The sequence below is a fragment of the Cupressus sempervirens genome, chromosome 6 (genome assembly GCF_028749045.1).
Source record: "Cupressus sempervirens isolate cs-2001-9-10 chromosome 6, ASM2874904v1, whole genome shotgun sequence".
Taxonomy (NCBI): domain Eukaryota; kingdom Viridiplantae; phylum Streptophyta; class Pinopsida; order Cupressales; family Cupressaceae; genus Cupressus; species Cupressus sempervirens.
The window spans coordinates 299,122,952-299,140,571 of record NC_143123.1 but is presented as its reverse complement, the minus strand read 5'-3'; the positions used below and the strand labels follow the sequence as shown (position 1 = coordinate 299,140,571).

The 17,620-nt window shown below is 36.2% G+C and overlaps 1 protein-coding gene across 2 annotated transcripts in view; it reads right to left on the bottom strand.

The window, feature by feature from the left end:
• The window catches only part of LOC149552390 (phosphoinositide phosphatase SAC7-like), a 197,352-nt gene that overhangs the window by 33,152 nt on the left and 146,580 nt on the right, over nt 1–17,620 (bottom strand). For both annotated transcript variants that reach the window (XM_089787934.1, XM_089787933.1), the window contains exon 18: nt 2,984–3,077. In XM_089787934.1, coding sequence (XP_089644060.1) covers nt 2,984–3,077 — 94 coding nt within the window. The remainder of the gene's footprint in view (nt 1–2,983; nt 3,078–17,620) is intronic.

The window sequence follows — 17,620 nt, the reverse complement described above, 5'->3', positions numbered from 1 at the left end:
CCCATCGGGAAAAAGCTTTTCGAGGGTGTACAAAATTAGCCGACGGCAACACACTCTACTATGACAAATTAAATTTGGGTTCGAGTTAAATTAAACAATCGGCCCGTTACACAAAAATAATTAAATACATTTATTTCTGTTCGGGAACATTACAATGAGACCAGCCATTTTCGCGCAAGATGAAATTATTTGAAGAAGACAAACAACATTAGCGTTGCGTGTTTTTTAGCTGATAATCCTTTGTAACAGCACTGGCTGAGTTGTTAGCTACTTTAGAGAAATACGGCCAGGCACAAGGCGAGCACAGGCATAAGGCTTAGATTACTGTCTTCTTTGGCATTACATAAGCCGGGGAGCCATTTTTGGCTTATAGCAAGTAAAAAGCAATCCCCTCTCGTTCCTAATCCTATCGGGGCTTCTTGATTATGTGATGTAATTCTCATAATTGGACACAAGAAAGCAATGAAAGGAATGCAAAGTCCAGATTTTGAAGGGTAATGGTGGGTTTGTTGCATAGGCATCACTTGTGTAGGTGTCGATCATGTGGAATGATTGAATATTTGAGGAAAGATAATATGTGTGAGTCACTAAATATATTTGGAGTCGCCTTTCGAACCATTGGAGGGAGGAGTTAGTGAGACTGAAACAATAACTACGGTAAACATATTCGTCGGGTTGCAGAAAAAAAATTATCCTTAACAAGTCATGGTTGACACCTGATTGTGCTACCATTGCAGCGTGTCCCATTTCATGTGGTGGCAAGCAGCATTTCATCGTAGCGAAAGTCACAGTCCCTTCATGATCAAATACAAGTATCTTCAAAAAAGGTATTCATTTTTCAGAGGAGCTGGACTCATTTGATGAGGAGGAAACAACAACTTCTGTGACAGCCAGGCAAACAAGGATGGTATCATTCTCATTTGTGGGCCGATATTTTTATACTGGTCGTCTACCATATGGCCAGTTTCTTTTAAAATTTAAATGTCATAAGTATTCTTATTGAACTAAGGATCCGCTAAGTATTTGTAATGAGCTGCGAGCCTGTGCAGAAGCTTCTTGCTTACATTGATTATCAAACTATAAAGGTTGCTCAAGCGATTGGAAAGGGAGTTTGATTTTACAGGTCCACAACCTTGGAAAGGGCTCCAGAGTTACTGATCTTTCACTGAGTACAAACAATTCGTTCTGAGCATTCACTTTCTTAGCTGGCGGATTATGGATGGTATTCATTGGTGTCTGGAGCTGTCTCTAGCATATCTTCATGGCAGCGCATATCTATAGAGGGGAGAGAATTCCTGTTGAACAACAAATTCCTTCAATGCCTAGCATTTTTAATCTCTGCTATGTCTATTTGCTCTCTCTAGTCACACACAGTATTGTGAAGAGGAAGAAATACTTTCAGTTCAGGCAATGACCTGTGCATACGGAGTACTTTAATTATAGAAATTCCATCCTGTTAAGGGTTTGTAAATTGTCCATTATATTGCTGCTACTGTGAAAAGGAATTCAGCTGGATTCTTGGTGTGAAATCACTGTATCTTTATTGTTGTGTTTTTCGTATACTTCTTCCTAGAAGAAGATTTTCTTTAGTACTGGAAGCTGCAAATAAGGTCAGATTTGGCTCTTTTATAATTCCGCAACATTTTTTACCTCGGATATTTCTTTCTCTTTTATAAAAAGCTGGTCATAGGCACTTGAGTACCATATTTGAGTCTCATACATAATGCAAGGCTGGAAATGTTTGAGAATCTCATCACTGCAATTGAGGAAACCGTATGTGTAGACCATTGACAAAAATGCTTGACATAATGCATCTGAAGACTCGTTACTTAGTTCTGAATGTATTGATCAGTCAAGTGTTTCATTAAAGGATTCTTTAGTAATCTTGTTCTCAACTTTGGTAGTTGGAATCAAATTAGAGAATTGGTGTCGCCAAGAATATTGTCACAGTAAGGATTTCATTGTCAATAAAGATCCAGAAGATTACACATGTCAAAAATTATTAGTGACAATGAAATCCTTCCTAGTTTTGAATGTCTACACGTGTAAAGATCACCCAAGGGCGCAATATACAAGCAATTTCAAATACGGGTTGCATTAAGCTTCATACCAATTAACTATTTCTACAGTGTACAGATGTGTCTGGATGGCAGATTTGATAGGGTTTATATGCTGATTTATCAATTTGAGGCATTTATTTCCAGACATACGGAAGGAAATCATATTTCAGCTAATCACATTGCAGTGGGACGGTGGCTTTCTTGAAACGCTTCAGCTATGAGTTCTTCAGTGCAGCAAGTCAGACCCGTTAGTGTATGATTTTGTATGCATTGATACTGGCAAGCAGGTTTTATTGGAGGATGTTTTGGTTTGGGTGTTGCTCATCAAACCTTAGGCATGCAATCAAAGGGTTTGATTTGCTGGATTCTTTCCAAACTATCATTGTAATTGCTGCTCTTTGAAGATAGATTAAATCAGAAATAAAAAAGCAGAATTCTAAAATTATTGATCAGATATTGGATGCCTGAAAATGATGACATAGTTCTTAATTAATGCTAGAAGTTTGTAGTTTATTGAGCAATTTGAATTCGTTCTTATTAGCAAATAACTCCCTTCATTCAAGTATATATTTTAATCAAAGAATTCAGGAAAAAGACAAAAACTTTTAAAACATTGTGAAAACTCAAAAGCCTTGAAAAACTCAGTCAAGTATTTTGCTATGAATTTGAAAATTACAAAAGGGAGTGGGATATTATAAACAGACCACAATCGATAATAAAAGAATGTGAATTGAATCATACAACTGTAGCTTGAAGATTGTGAGACAAATAAGAAAAGAAGCTCCCTATAATACATTTTCAAAGCAATATTTCTACACAACTGAAAAAGAGCTAATGGTCATAGACTTGTAATTATTTCATTTATATTTTCATCAGAAATATTCAAGAAAACCAATCATGCACGCAGTCTGTGTCATACGAACCTGTTTTAAACCATCACAAAAATTGTTATAATAGTATCGTGCAAGGGCATGGTGACCATCTTCAAGTATACCTTGGATTGATCTTTTCCCATACCTATTAAGCATAGAAAGAATCATGTGTCAAAAATTCTATATGTTAAAAAAAGAAATTAGTTAAATATATTCTGTTCAATAAACCCAGCTTCGTTTCACTGTTCAAAATATGATGTCAAAACAAGTAAACAAAACCGCTTTATAGCAAGAAAAATGCACCATAAATGAATTCTATACCAACATATGAGATACTATAATTTTCACCTACCATGCCTGTTTTAAAATCTAACCAAAGTTCACAAGATATTAATTTAGCTTGTCTGCCATTTTATTTGGCATTGACCATTAAAATAAAAATGATGATCAATTGCACACAAGCATAAATGATGATTTCTGGACCAATGGGAAGTAAAGATCCATCATAAGGACCTGATAAATAAATGCTGCTACATTTTTGACATTCATTGCATATTCCTAAATTTGATGTCAGTAATAAAATAACTAAATAATAAAAGTAGAGATGGAAGATAAAACATAGCCTTAACCAAGTAAGCATTTCGTAAATAAATATGAAAATTAGAAAGATTTATACTTTGAGCAAGACTTAGATACATGATGCACAACTGGTAACTGATTGTATGGATTTGGAAGCATAGAATCTTTAATAAATGAAGTTGAAGCCTTTCTTTTCCCAAAAGGAATCAAATTAGATGATTGGTTTAGGTTGAATGTAGTGATATGAGATCTTCTGTAAATATGATATTAAAAACTAATAATGCACCAAAAGAAAAACAGAAAAAAGGGACAAATTCAGTGAACAATATATATGCATGCTCAATTGCATACTTAGTTAATCTTATCAAAATTACACATGGATTGCAGATGCATGCCTATAAAAGCTACTTATTGTCAGAGAACTAAAGATATCCTGTAGTAAATATAAATTGTAGCAGCCAGTTGTTTCCAAACTAAAACCTTTGATGCATTTGAAAAGACAAAATCTCAGTGTAACACCGGTGCTAGGTGTAATGTCCCCATTTGTTGCTAGCATCAGAATTTCAGGGATTAGCCTAATAATGGATCCTCATAGGCTGATGAGGATGGTTAAAGGGTCTTTTGAGGATTGATTCATCTCCAAAATTCAGAGATTTATGGATTTGGCCTTCGTTTAATATCATTTGGACTCCATTTGCCATACTTACTATATATAGTAAGTTAGTTGCAATAGAGGTGGACCCTTTCTATTTTTAGAAAGTGTATTTGGTCACATGGGGAATTATGAGAAGAGATTCCTATTTCAGACAGCATGGCAATCAGACAAGTATTTCAAGAGATATTAAAGTTCAAGTGACTTAAGTGATTTATTTAAATATTTTAATGTTATTATAAAGTTATAAAGTAACTTAAGTGACTAAAAGATGAAATTGGCTTTTAATCCCACATTGCCTAGTTGTTTGTGTCTTCTCTCATATCAAGGTTATAAAAGCATGGAGATACATTGGGATTGACACCATGAAAAATGTTTACATATTGCTTCAAAAGCGGTTGCTTGAATGTGAATGATTGCTTTAAGGATGCAAACCCTTAATAGCAAAGTGGAAGAGCTGGATGTAGCCCCAGCTACTTTCTTGGAGATTCATCTTTAAAGAATTGGTTAAGTATCTATTACTCGTTTTTGGACAGTGACAGAAGGATCATTGGCTAATACAGGTACAGCTTAGTGGAGCTTGTTAGCACCCGTGAAAGTTCATTATGCATTCAGTGTAGCAGCTGTAACCTTTGGAAATATCAGTACTAGTACATCTGATATACAACATAGATTTATATGGTGAAGACAAGAGCTGTAGCAGCTAGGAAGGCGTTTGGGTTGGATACCACGTGACTTCCAGGTAGTTGCAGATGGTGGCATTTATAATACAGAACTCCCACATCAGAACCAGACGTGTGGAGTGAAGGAGATAAAATGCAACAGGTCTGCAGTAGCAACAGGGACTAAGTGCAGATATGGGGGTAGTGACCGAAAATCGAGGTGCAGACCAGAAGAGTGTTGTTAACAGTCGGGGGTGAAGTAGAAGTTGTCGCCGGTCATCCCAGGTTGCATTGGAAGTAGCTGGAGTTGCAGACGGTTTCATAGTTGCTGTCAGCAGGCATTGGCAAGTCGGGACATTCCCCAATCGGGTCACCACAGTGGAAAGAACAGATCACAAGTCGGGAAAATATATACTCCAGGTTCCATTATTTCATTGTTTGGAGTTGAAAAACTTTATTTAAATGCTTTGAATAATGTGTAATGCTATGTGATCTCGTTCCATTCTATTCGCTTTGCTTTCAAACAGTAACCCGTACATAATATTAAATCTGATATCACTGATTTTAAGAACTGTTATTGTAAGTGATCCCCACATTATATAAAACTTCCTTAGTAATATTGGCTGCATTATTAGAGTTGGAATATTTCAGTGGCATCATAGCTTAATACAGGGATTACATGCCAACTGTTTGACAAAATTCCGTTAGTCCAAATTTAAATTTTCTGATCAGACCAAGCAGGGGTTATCACACTAGGGTACGTCAGGACACTGAGACAAGGGGGACAAAGGTTCTCAATTTTGGGAAAGTGGCGGAGGGCCGAGATGGGGGTTGCCGTATACTATACATATAGAACTTGAAATGCTAGACATGAAATGATGTTTCAATATAACATACCAAATAGAAATACTTGAACATAGCAAAATCACAACACAAACCAAAACCATTGAACATTCAACATAGTAACATAGTGCAAACCTAATAATAACATTCAAAATCGAAGTTCAAACAGAAATACAAGTACCCATCCCAATGGCGGCATGGTTGCTGAATGGCAGAGGTCGGGGAGCTTTGGTACTCCAAGTACCTAGTGCGGTAACATATTGGGGATGGTACTTCGAGGTTTTGAGAGGGGTGTGAGTCCCCCTAGTTTCACTGTAGAATCTTAATCTAATAAAAATATTAAGCACAAATTATTTCCCTAACTATAATTCTTGCCACAAGGACCTCTAGCTTTTGTTGGAACCTCATCTTCTTCAGTATGAACAAAAAAGGTACCCAAAAACATATTTTTTATTGGATAGCATGGTTTTCCTACTTTTCATAATCCTAATGCTAAATTATGTAGATTCTACCGATTATGATTACAAAACAATAGCAAAGAATTTGGATAAACCTAAAAATCCAAGGTGCTACATGCAAGTGTATGAAATGTGTCCACCAAATGATGGGTTTTCATATTTGTATTACTCCCAGGATCAAAGATATTTATATGACAGTCATTACAATGTCACTAATTATACTGTATCATTTAATCAAATATCCTTTCTTTGAGCAGTTTAGATTACAACAGATGTTGACCAAAAGTCAAGGATTCTCGCAAGTCAACAAAGTGGTAAGGGGACCCAACTAGGGGTTGTATATCTTAGCAGGGACCTTTCTAAGTTGTTCCTTTGGGACAATCTCCTAATTTTTAAGAGAGGCTTCTATATTTTAGGGCTTAACTAGGAGTTGACCAAAGAGCATCAAGAGACCTCAAGATCATTCTTGAAGCTTCTCAAGGATCATTCCTAAAGCTTTAATTGCAATTCCTATTTTTTAAAGAGGCTCCCTAATTTTAAGGAGACTATCACATCACTTGCTATATTTAGACATCATCGGGATGGCAAATGCATTATCAATTTTTCAGTTTATGATGGTTAGGTATTGGGTTTTGAAAAAAAAATATTAAGTATTGTTGGTAAACAAATTTGTCACTTTGGAATTTTTGATAAAGTGCCCAATGGAATATTGTGAAAAATAGAATACAATAGTTAGTTAGACCACATCAAGGGTGTGATCTTCCTCTATGTTTTTAGGATTGACAGTTCCCTGGTATGATTACATATTTTGGTGTGTGGGAATAAGACTTACAGATAAAATAGAGTATACAAACAATTACCAAGATCTCATTAGTATGACTTATTCAGCTTTACCATTGAAAACTGGAGACTATGCACAAGCATGATCTACGATGAAAATCTGATTTACAAACATCACATATACACTTTGAAGGTACCAAAGAAGAGCACGTGAGAAGTAGACTCAATAGATATGACCATTGCCTTTATAAACTTGAGTAGAGTTCAAGAAAGTTAAATATGTTCTCCTTCAACGAACATGAGATTAAAACATATAAATACATCACAAATTTGGTAAAACTCCCAAAATTTTCTTTGTATTCATTAAGTGAAGTCACACTATTTCAAAATAAAAAAGCTACTCAAATCACAAAGTTTCAAAAAGTCTCTTTATAATCTTTAGAAGTCCCTTATATATATGCACACTTCCTTGTGACTACCAAGAGGTGATAAGTTAATAACTAACTTATTTTTGTGCATCTTGAGCATGGTTAGGAACTCATTGACATACGCGAAAAGAGTGGTTAGGAACTCATTGACATATGTGAAAAGAGTCGATTATCTAACTTTGTTGAAAAGACCAAAATTTTACTAATTACAAACTAAATCCAAGGAGACAATGACTAATACTAAACTAAGGGTATGTACATCATCATCTTCTATTCTATTCACATCAAATTCTAGCTTAAAATCAACTATTTGTTTTACGATAAGCCTCATCAAATCTCTCCTTCAAACCTCAAAATCATCTTCACAATTTTTCTAGAAGTCCTGAACATTAGGAAAATGATTGAAACTAGGACCAAGTCTCAATTCTCTCACAGCATCACCTATACTATCAAAGGAAAACCACATGTCATAAGTATATAGGCTGATTTTGACAATCTACCTCTCAATATCCTTGACGCTTGAATCGGATTCACAAGTGTAGTTCCCAATACCTATTGGGAACTAAATACTAGTAACTTGCTTGTTCCTACAAATTTTGTTAATCTTGACGACTTGTTTGCAAACTTCAATTAATGCCAACTTATCATCTATGAACCATGGTGTCATGAAAGGATGCTCATCACAACCAACCAATCTAAAATTGGTCAGTTTCGGCAATTGAATGAAATAACTCCCAAATTGTTGGATTGCTATTGCCGCCTCTATGAAATCTTGAGCCCAATGTTCCCTTGAGATTCTTTGACTGTTAGCACAGTCAAAGCATCATTTACTCTCTTAAGTGATGGTAATTGTTCTCTAATTGTAACTATGGGTGGTACTCAGAAATTATTGCAGCATCACCATATCTACCTTGCTCATTTAATCTCGACCAACTTTTCATTCCTACAATAGCATAGAAGAGGTAAAATATCATATAAAAACAATGATTTGCTTCAAGCCCCCATATAAAGACTAATCTGAAAATCAGGACACTTGTCTTGTCAAAGTTACAAGGAATTAACACTCCCTCTTAACTTGATAAGTGATAGAAACATATCTAGCAACATCAATAGAGATGACTTAGCATAGATATACACTCTATACCTTTCTGAATTTCAAGCATGATGTATCATTAGACAAATGATACCTGAAAACACATCATATTACAAATCTTGTAATATAAGTTATCACTGGAGCTTGTGATCAAATCACTAAGCATCGTTCGTAATACAAACTATCAAATCACCTAGGCTTGTAACACAAAGTGTTTGACAAGGCTTGTGATATGAAGTATTACCTAAACTTGTGATAACAGTATTGCATAGATATGAAGTATTACCTAAACTTGTGATAACAGTATTGCATAGAATGCAATACTCAGCATAAAGACTAGAGAATAATTAAATTCTCCCTTTACCCAAGTTGTGATGTTTGGAGTTTTAAAAAAAATGTCACTGTCACAACATGATCTTGATTTCGTCCAAGATCTAGATTCTACCACCAACAACCCATTACTAGATTGCCTTACACGGGATAAAATCCAAAGAATAATTAAAGTCTTCCTTTATCCAAGTTGTGACTCATAGGCACACAACATGATCATGAATTAAGATCTGCCAGTACACTGGATAAAATCCGGAGAATAATTAAATTCTTCCTTTATCCAAGTTGTGATTCATAGACATAGAAATGCCTCCATCGCACCATGATCTTAAATTCATCCAAATCTACCAGTAGTTCTCTACTGGTCAAAACATTATCTCAGAGATCGTCACCTCTTATAATGTCTTTATACAAGTGTTCATTATTTCAGATATCGTCACCTCTTAAATAACAAACACAAATGGTGAAGCCCCATAACAGTCAATATCTTGACAATAATATAAATTATCATAAGAATACAAAACAATCCAATCATACCTAGATCTTTCCTCAGATGATTACTCTTAGAGAGGTTTGATAAGAATACATGCTTTCTAATTTCAAGTACTTAAGGATAAAGTCTAGAGAATAATTATAATCTCTCTTTATCCAAGTTGTGATTCATAGACATCAAAATGTCTCTTTCACAACACAATCTGGAATCTATTCAAGATTTGCCAGTAGTCCTCTACTGATTTGAAACACCATAAGCTCATTTGCTATCACTGCAAATTCGTGCTAGAGGATTGTTTTCTATTACTGCAAACTGATGCTGCAAGATTGTTTGCCGAGAAATGCTTCTATGCCATGATGTTTATAAAGGTAGGCCCATCAGATGGTTGCTTACTTTAGATTTTCCAAACTCCTACTGGATATCAAATCTTCTGAGCTCTATTCAAGGTTCCCTTGATGAGATGTCAGATTTCCTCTGAATCCAAAATTCTTTCCTACAAGAACATTCTTCAGAAAAGAAAATCAAAGCATATACTCTTCTTATAAAAAATACAAATGAAAGATATTATAGACATAAGGTAAAAGAGGAGCTCAAGTACAATAGATACATATCTTTCCATCATAACCTTGATGAAAGCTTTTGTACTTTATGAGTATACACCATCTTGGCATGGTACACTCAGTCTGAGTTTGTATAACCTAGATCCTAGTGAGTCAACTCGATCTTCTAGGTACTCTCTCTGACATATAACCTTCTTATAAGATGATATTTATGATTCTTTGCTACAAATTCTTTATTACTCGGGAATCAATAAAGCATGGTCTACTCCCTCTAAGTCAAGATTCACCATTGTAGATCATTTAGCTTCTCCTTTTGCCAGGAAGGCATACCATGCTAATATCCAAGATCTTAGTGTCATAGCATGATGTCACTTTACTCCCTTCTTTCTATGAGAACCAATACTAATAAACTGAATACTTATAAGGTTATATAGAATGCATCTTTTCCAAGTCCACAATCATTAACACTCCCTCTTGGACTTGAGGGAAGACCAAAAATGCCTTGAGTAAAATGATCTATAGTCTCATGATGTAATCTTTATCCATGTGCATCTCATCAGTGATTCTATCTGCAAGTTATCTTCATTGATGAACTCCCTCTCAAACAAAATAATCGAGTTTGTCTAAGATGATAGAATTATTTGTTCTTATTGAAAGGTTCCCTTTTATAGTGGATCAAACTTATTCTGAATGGGAGTTTCCTTTCAGTAGAGTGGCATTCGGCTTACTGTAAATTCTCCAAATGTCTCCATATCCAGGAACTGACAAACAATTTTACACCTGTCGATGATCATCTCAAATCTATCTACAGCCATAATTAATAATGGAGATATTATCGTTTCAAGAAATTTGTATAAAGGCAATTTACAGGTAGGACAAAAAATCAAATCCACTATGCACATCGATACTTCAGATTTTGCAAATGTTATTACAAGTCAAATATGCATTCAATCAGTACACATGCATATTGAATAATTTTGCTCTCCCTTTTAAATTATAGCTCTTAATTTAAACGTCTTTTCCTGCATGCAATTTCCTCGGAGTCTTTCCCAGTGGAAGGAAATCCATGCTTATGCAGTCACTACTAGATTTGACACAACTTTCTCCGTTGCATGCAAAGTTGGCGGTTTAGATGTTACACGTCTCTTTATTTCTCTTTCATATTATTTACTAATACTTCTCAAATACTCTGAAAACTGAGCAATACCATAGTGGGATTCTCAATTCTCCATGTTCGAATCCATATTCAATCTCCTCTACTATAATATAATATAGAGAGTAAAGATGGTAACCATCCCTCCAATCCACGCTCTTCTGAAATTATAAATAAAATGGTACACATCGGTGAATCATCCCTCTCTAACCTCAACTTGGATTGGTTATGGAAGCTTGCCTTTGTTTCACAATTCATTAACACATGTTTGTTGCAAACATCACTGCCACCTTTAATCTTTCGCTGATAATTTTTGCCACTCAAAACAGACTCTACACTATTGGCACACAGCCTTGTCATCTTGCAATAAGTTTAACACTTCCCACACCTTAGCTGCCACATGTCAACTTTCAATGATTTCATTATTTCATTTTTCACTCGAATCTCCATAATGCTCTTTTACCAACCAATCCATCAAAGTAATCAACGCAACCTGCATTAAGCTGGAGAATCTATTCTTACTGCCCTAAAACAGTCCATTCATTCATATTACCAAGAAATACCTGAAGGAAAAAATTCTGCAGGTCTGAATAACCACAGCCTAGTATAGCTGCAAGGTGCGACAAATTATTTATATTAGCCACCAACATTAATTCCGCCACTATGGAAACTCAGTTATTAATGTTTCAATATAATCATCGTCTGCATTAATGTGGCATTCTTCAGATTAATGCCAATGCAATGTTAAGATTCCTTGTCTTATCTATTAACTCGCAATAACATGTATTCTGATGTTTTGTATTTCCTTCAACAATCCTGATATATGTTGTGCAGGCAAGTACTCATTCTTCTGAGAAAATAATATTATACGAAGTGTAGTCCGAGTTCTGTGGATTCAATCTGCACCTTATGAATTTGGAAATAAAGGAGCTCGGCTGTTCCATTCCGCTCTAATGTGAAAAGGGATTACACTCTTGTGAATAAGATCTGAGATTTGCTGAGAGATGAAATCACGGCACCTCCAAATTAGCTGATGTTATCAGAGAAGTCCATTCCTTCTCTCAGTTCCGAATCCAGCTATATGAATAATCTTTGTGCAAATTGCAAATTAAAGTCTATGCCTTGATCGAAATTCTTGTAAAGAATGGAGGTCAGAGGAAACATGCAAGTGTATGTTTAATAATCCGTTAAGCTGTGACAATAATCATATAATTTCAAAAGGAGAACTCTTTGTAAATTACTTTGGTAATCAACTAAAATTAATTTGAATGTTCAAGAATTTGTAGATACCGTGTAATCACTGCTGCAATGAAGCAACATTTGTATGAAATATTCTGTGGAGAAGTTATGTGCCCTGCCTATGCTTTCCTCATGTGGTAACAACTCCAGTATTTAATAAAACTCCTTATGCTCTAATGGAATCATTTACTCTGTTTCAAAGTACGCCCCTTTTGCACATGCAAAGATATGTTGGAACCATTCTATTTGGGTGCATTCTGTAATCATGTCATTTCATGAATTGTGATGTTAAAACCTCCACATTGCCTTAAATGTGAATGGCCATAAGCTGCCATATTCAATGAAGCTGGATGCTCCAACTTGAGTATTGTCATGAAATCGGACTTGTGCATAGATGACTGCAGCAGAATTAAACAATTTAAAATGTGGTCAGGTGGCTGAATAGGTATATGAAAATCATCTCTAACTATTGGAACATCGAAAAGTTTTCCACTCTTTTCATCCAGACAAGATATTTCGGATCCACCTGAGTCTTTCAAGGTGTCTACACTAATCTGATGTTTATCTTACAATACAAGATTATTGTTTAAAGTCAGGGACTTAATATCAACATCTTGTCTATTAAATAAACCCATCATGAAAGATCCCAAACCAGTCTCAAGGCAAATAACTATCTTGTTTGGAAAAGTAATCTTTGATCCATGTTTAAACCCTTGCCCGGATAAATGCCAATTTTTTAATTTCTATGCTTTTGTCTTATATTCAATTTTTTAGGGTTTTTGAACAATAATATTCAAAGAAAAACCTATAATTCTAGAATGAAGATTATGCACAGAAAACATAAACTCCACTGATCTAATTTCCTCTAGATAACAAGCAGCAAAAATACCAAAGCTGAAATTGTACCAAGTCTTTACTTCAGATAATTCTGCTTTTCTTTTGCAATACAATGGAGATAAATGCATAGATACAACAGCTGCAGCAACAATTACTAACACCAGTACTCCTACTATAAATGATACTGAACATAATGAACTAGAATGTCAATTTCCCAAGTCGACCTGCTCCAGTCACAACATTAATAGCTGCTGGTGTAAAGATATGGCTATAGACACCTTCTCCCTGTGCACACTTTGCGAAATACTACTTCAACATTTAGCCTATAGCCCTGCTGATCTCATAATGACGTCTGGAACAACAAGAATCTCTAAAATGCCTATGCTGAACCTGTATTCTCCAATGTTTGTAAGGATCTTCAATTCCTTATCTCTCAATGGCTACTTTGGTTGGGGGTACCGCTGCTGAATCCATTGGTTATCTTCTTCTATACTAACAAGATCAAATGCTGCAATGCTGAGGGCTACGTTCCAATTGCAGATTGCCCCATGGATTGGCATCCAATGGCGGCTGGCTCTTCCAGAGCTCTCACGTGAAGCAATCAAATGTAAAAAATGTCAAAAGATAATCATAAAATGAGGTTACATCTCCTTATATCCCCTCACCAAAATCAACCCTAATTAGGTCATTCCCACTTTGCACTTTAATTAAAATACAATAAAATAATATTTCCCTTATAAAAGGCGTCCAAACTTAGGAAAAGTATTACTTTATTAATCTGTCATAACCCAAGGTGCAAATAGTCTTCGGATAGTGAAAATAGTTTATGATAATTCGAGACCTTTCCAACGAGTCCCCATACATAGGCATATGTTCTCAAATCCATCAGTTATCCCCTTATTACTCCAAAATAGCTATATAAATAGCTTTATTATAAATTATTAAAATGCTAACTTAGGAGAATATTTATATATATTAAAATATTTCCCAAATAGCGAATTGATCGCCAAAACACCTCTACAAGGTGAAACTGATCTCATCACCTCCGGTGACTGATGCAGGATAATTTGAAATAACTGACAGTCTCATCCCTCAAAAATAAAGATACTCCTAAAAATAAGAATGTCTCCGAATCTCCCGAAACTGAAACTATAGATTGATCTTGTAGAGACTCAAGAATGTAACCCATCTCCACCTCCTAAAACGTAGGAAACTCTTACAATTAAGGAACTGCTCTCACTTGCTCTCCTATTGTCTGAAACTCTAGATCCGAACACTATGTACCCTGACTGAGTCCCTAAACACCACTGCCAGCCTACGAGACTCTAATGATAGGCCAACTCTATCGTCTCTGATGTCCACTCTTGAAAGGGGACATGACAATCCTCCCTTCCCGGAGATTGCTTGTCCACAAGCAATGAACAAACTCCCATTGCACCACTCTGATATACACTCTTGGGTGTGTGAAATGAAGCAACACATAAAAGATGGCCCAATCAAATGCACTGCATAGGAATTTACCAGGATCCCACACTGGATGAGAGTGTTCCCACAACCAAGGTGGTAACATATTAGAATCCCTGTGAAACAAGGCATCAAACAAAACAACACCTGGATTCCAACACCATTTGAACCAGCATCCATCCATCAGGTATAAACAAGGATAACTGGAACCTCTATCATGCCATATCTCTCCGCAACCACTATGATACCACCACAAAAGTAATAATCGTCCAAAGCATCATGTTTGCTAATACCCACATCATCCTATAACCATGATCGTGGATGAAGTCTCTGTGATATAGATGTGATAGCCCATGTCGGAAACTGCTTGACATAATGCTAAATCGTTTGCTAGTCCCACCAACCAATCCTCCCAAACTGCTGAGTCAAGTGCCTACAGTCAATAACTCTATCCTCTGAAGATGGGAGCGGACTATCGCAACACGATAGTATAAGCCCTGCTTCAATATCCCCATAGCCTTATGAAGAGCATGAAAATCTGCCATGGAAAATCCTGCACTATCCTGCTCATCAGTCATAAGAGCACTCCAACTGAGTGTAGTTAACATCTGTTGAGTAACATCAAAGTGCTCAACCACTATGTCTACCCTCCTGTCATCAATCTTGAGTTGTCTAATCAAGCGATGAGGAGTCTGAAAATGATAGTTCTCAGGCATGTGTACTACCTCTGAATCTGCATTATGGTAGGATATTGTGTCGAAGTCATGTACATCGCTATAAGGAGTATCCAGTATGCATTCACTAATGCATTTATCCTCATTTATAGTACTGCAACTTTGTACCTCTGAGACCACCTCTGTCAATGATGAAACTGTTGCCACCACAATATGCTCACTCTCATCAGCTCCCCATGTGTCTACACATACAACTGAATCACGATCTTGGGATTCAGTGTCACTATGAGTACACACTACTCTGATTTCTAGGGTATGGTCTAAGAAATCAGACTCATCATGACATGAAGTCTCATCACCCAATGCCTCTGAAATAGCTATGACCAGATTAATCTCTTGTGCAAACTCACCAAAATAATCCTGACCCTCTGTATCACTTGTTGTTCCATCCAAATCAAAGCTGGACTCTTCTTCCGTTGGAAGAAATAAAGATCTAATGGATGATTCGCTTTGTTTCCTTGCATCATCTATCTGATTATGGCATTCTTTGATTCTTTGGAGATGTTGTCTTGCTTGGGCAGCAAGTATCTTTGCTTGCATAGCTCTATCTAACCAATATTTATTCAACCTTTGACAATGTTTTATATCATCTACCCCAAAGTACACAAAATCAAGCTTATGATGACTTGTACCATTCCCATCATCACGTCCCATGCCTGTACCATGTGTACCCTCAAATATAGAATACAAATCATTGTTCTCTTCTTGACCAAAGGATGTCACATCTTGAGGTAACAAAGTTGTGTCACTGCTGCTATGAACTTCAGAATTATTATGATGTGTTCTAGTTATATTGTTGACCCCTTTAAGTGTATTATCATAGAAAACCTCATGGCCACCACTTGCATACGGGCCTTCATGACTATTCTCAAGTGAAAGAGTTACCATATTACAAGGAGGGTGTAAGCTATCGCTGCCCCAAATCAGAGTTGCGGGAGCCTCCTCCATGCTTTCATTACAATCGTCAAACAACACTCCATCTTGATACTTCACATGCTTAGATAGAAGAGGCTCAAAGAAGTCTTCAACTTGGCTTCTATGAGATTCAAAATCAGACTACCTGCATACTAATCTTGTCATCCCATTCTTAAGTTGAATACCATCATCAACATCATTACCTCCATTTGAAATAAATGTTACCTCATGATTTGAACTGCTATTGCAAATTTCAGAATAGGCCTCACACCTTGGTGTCACGTTTCCAACATCTCTAATGGTTTGTCCCCTAATTGTAATGTCTTCCAATTTGTGACCAATGGCTTCTTTATTATCATTTAACATTTCTTTCTTTTTGCTGCTGAAAGGAGCTTGTAGATACCCAGTTATCATCTACTTCAGGTACACCCATAAATTCTATAAAGGAAAGGAGGTTGCGTATCTCCTTAGGAAGAGAACAATACTGATGGTAGCTGCTCATAACTGCAACATTGAATGCCTTCGCAACAGGCATCTTACTTGTGCTTGTTAACAAAAATGAAACCTTAGAGCACCCATTTTTTATTTTTAGCCATGGGATTGGCCTGTAACTGAACTGATTTCTATTCCAATAGGCTGGCAGGTTCTAGGCTCTGATACCACTGAAAGATCTCAAACCAGTCTCAAGGCAAATAACTATCTTGTTTGGAAAAGTAATCTTTGATCCACGTTTAAACCCTTGCCCGGATAAATGCCAATTTTTGAATTTCTAAGCTTTTGTCTTATATTCAATTTTTTGGGGTTTTTGAACAATAATATTCAAAGAACAACTTCTAATTCTAGAATGAAAATTATGCACAGCAAACATAAACTCCACTGATCTAATTTCCTCTAGATAACAACAAACAAAAATACCAAAGCTGAAATCGTACCAGGTCTTTACTTCAGATAATTCTGCTTTTCTTTTGCAATACAAAGGAGATAAATGCATAGATACAACTGCTGCAGCAACAATTATTAACACCAGTACTCCTATTATGAATGATATTGAACATAATGAACTAGAATGACAATTTCCCAAGTCAACCTGCTCCAGTCACAACGTTAATAGCTGCTGGTGTAAAGATATGGCTATAGACGCCTTCTCCCTGTGCACATTTTGCTAAATACAACTTCAACATTCAGCCTACAGCCCTGCTGGTCTCATAATGATGTCTAGAACAACAAGAATCTCCAAAATGCCTATGCTGAACCTGTATTCTCCAATGTCTGTAAAGATCTTCAATTCCTTATCTCTCAATGGCTACTTCGGTTGGGAGTATTGCTGCTGAATCCATTAGTTATCTTCTTCTATACTACCAAGATCAAACGCTGCAATGCTGAGGGCTACGTCCCAGCTGCAGATTGCCCCATGGATTGGCGTCCAATGGCGGCTGGCTCTTCCAGAGCTCTCACGTAAAGCAATCAA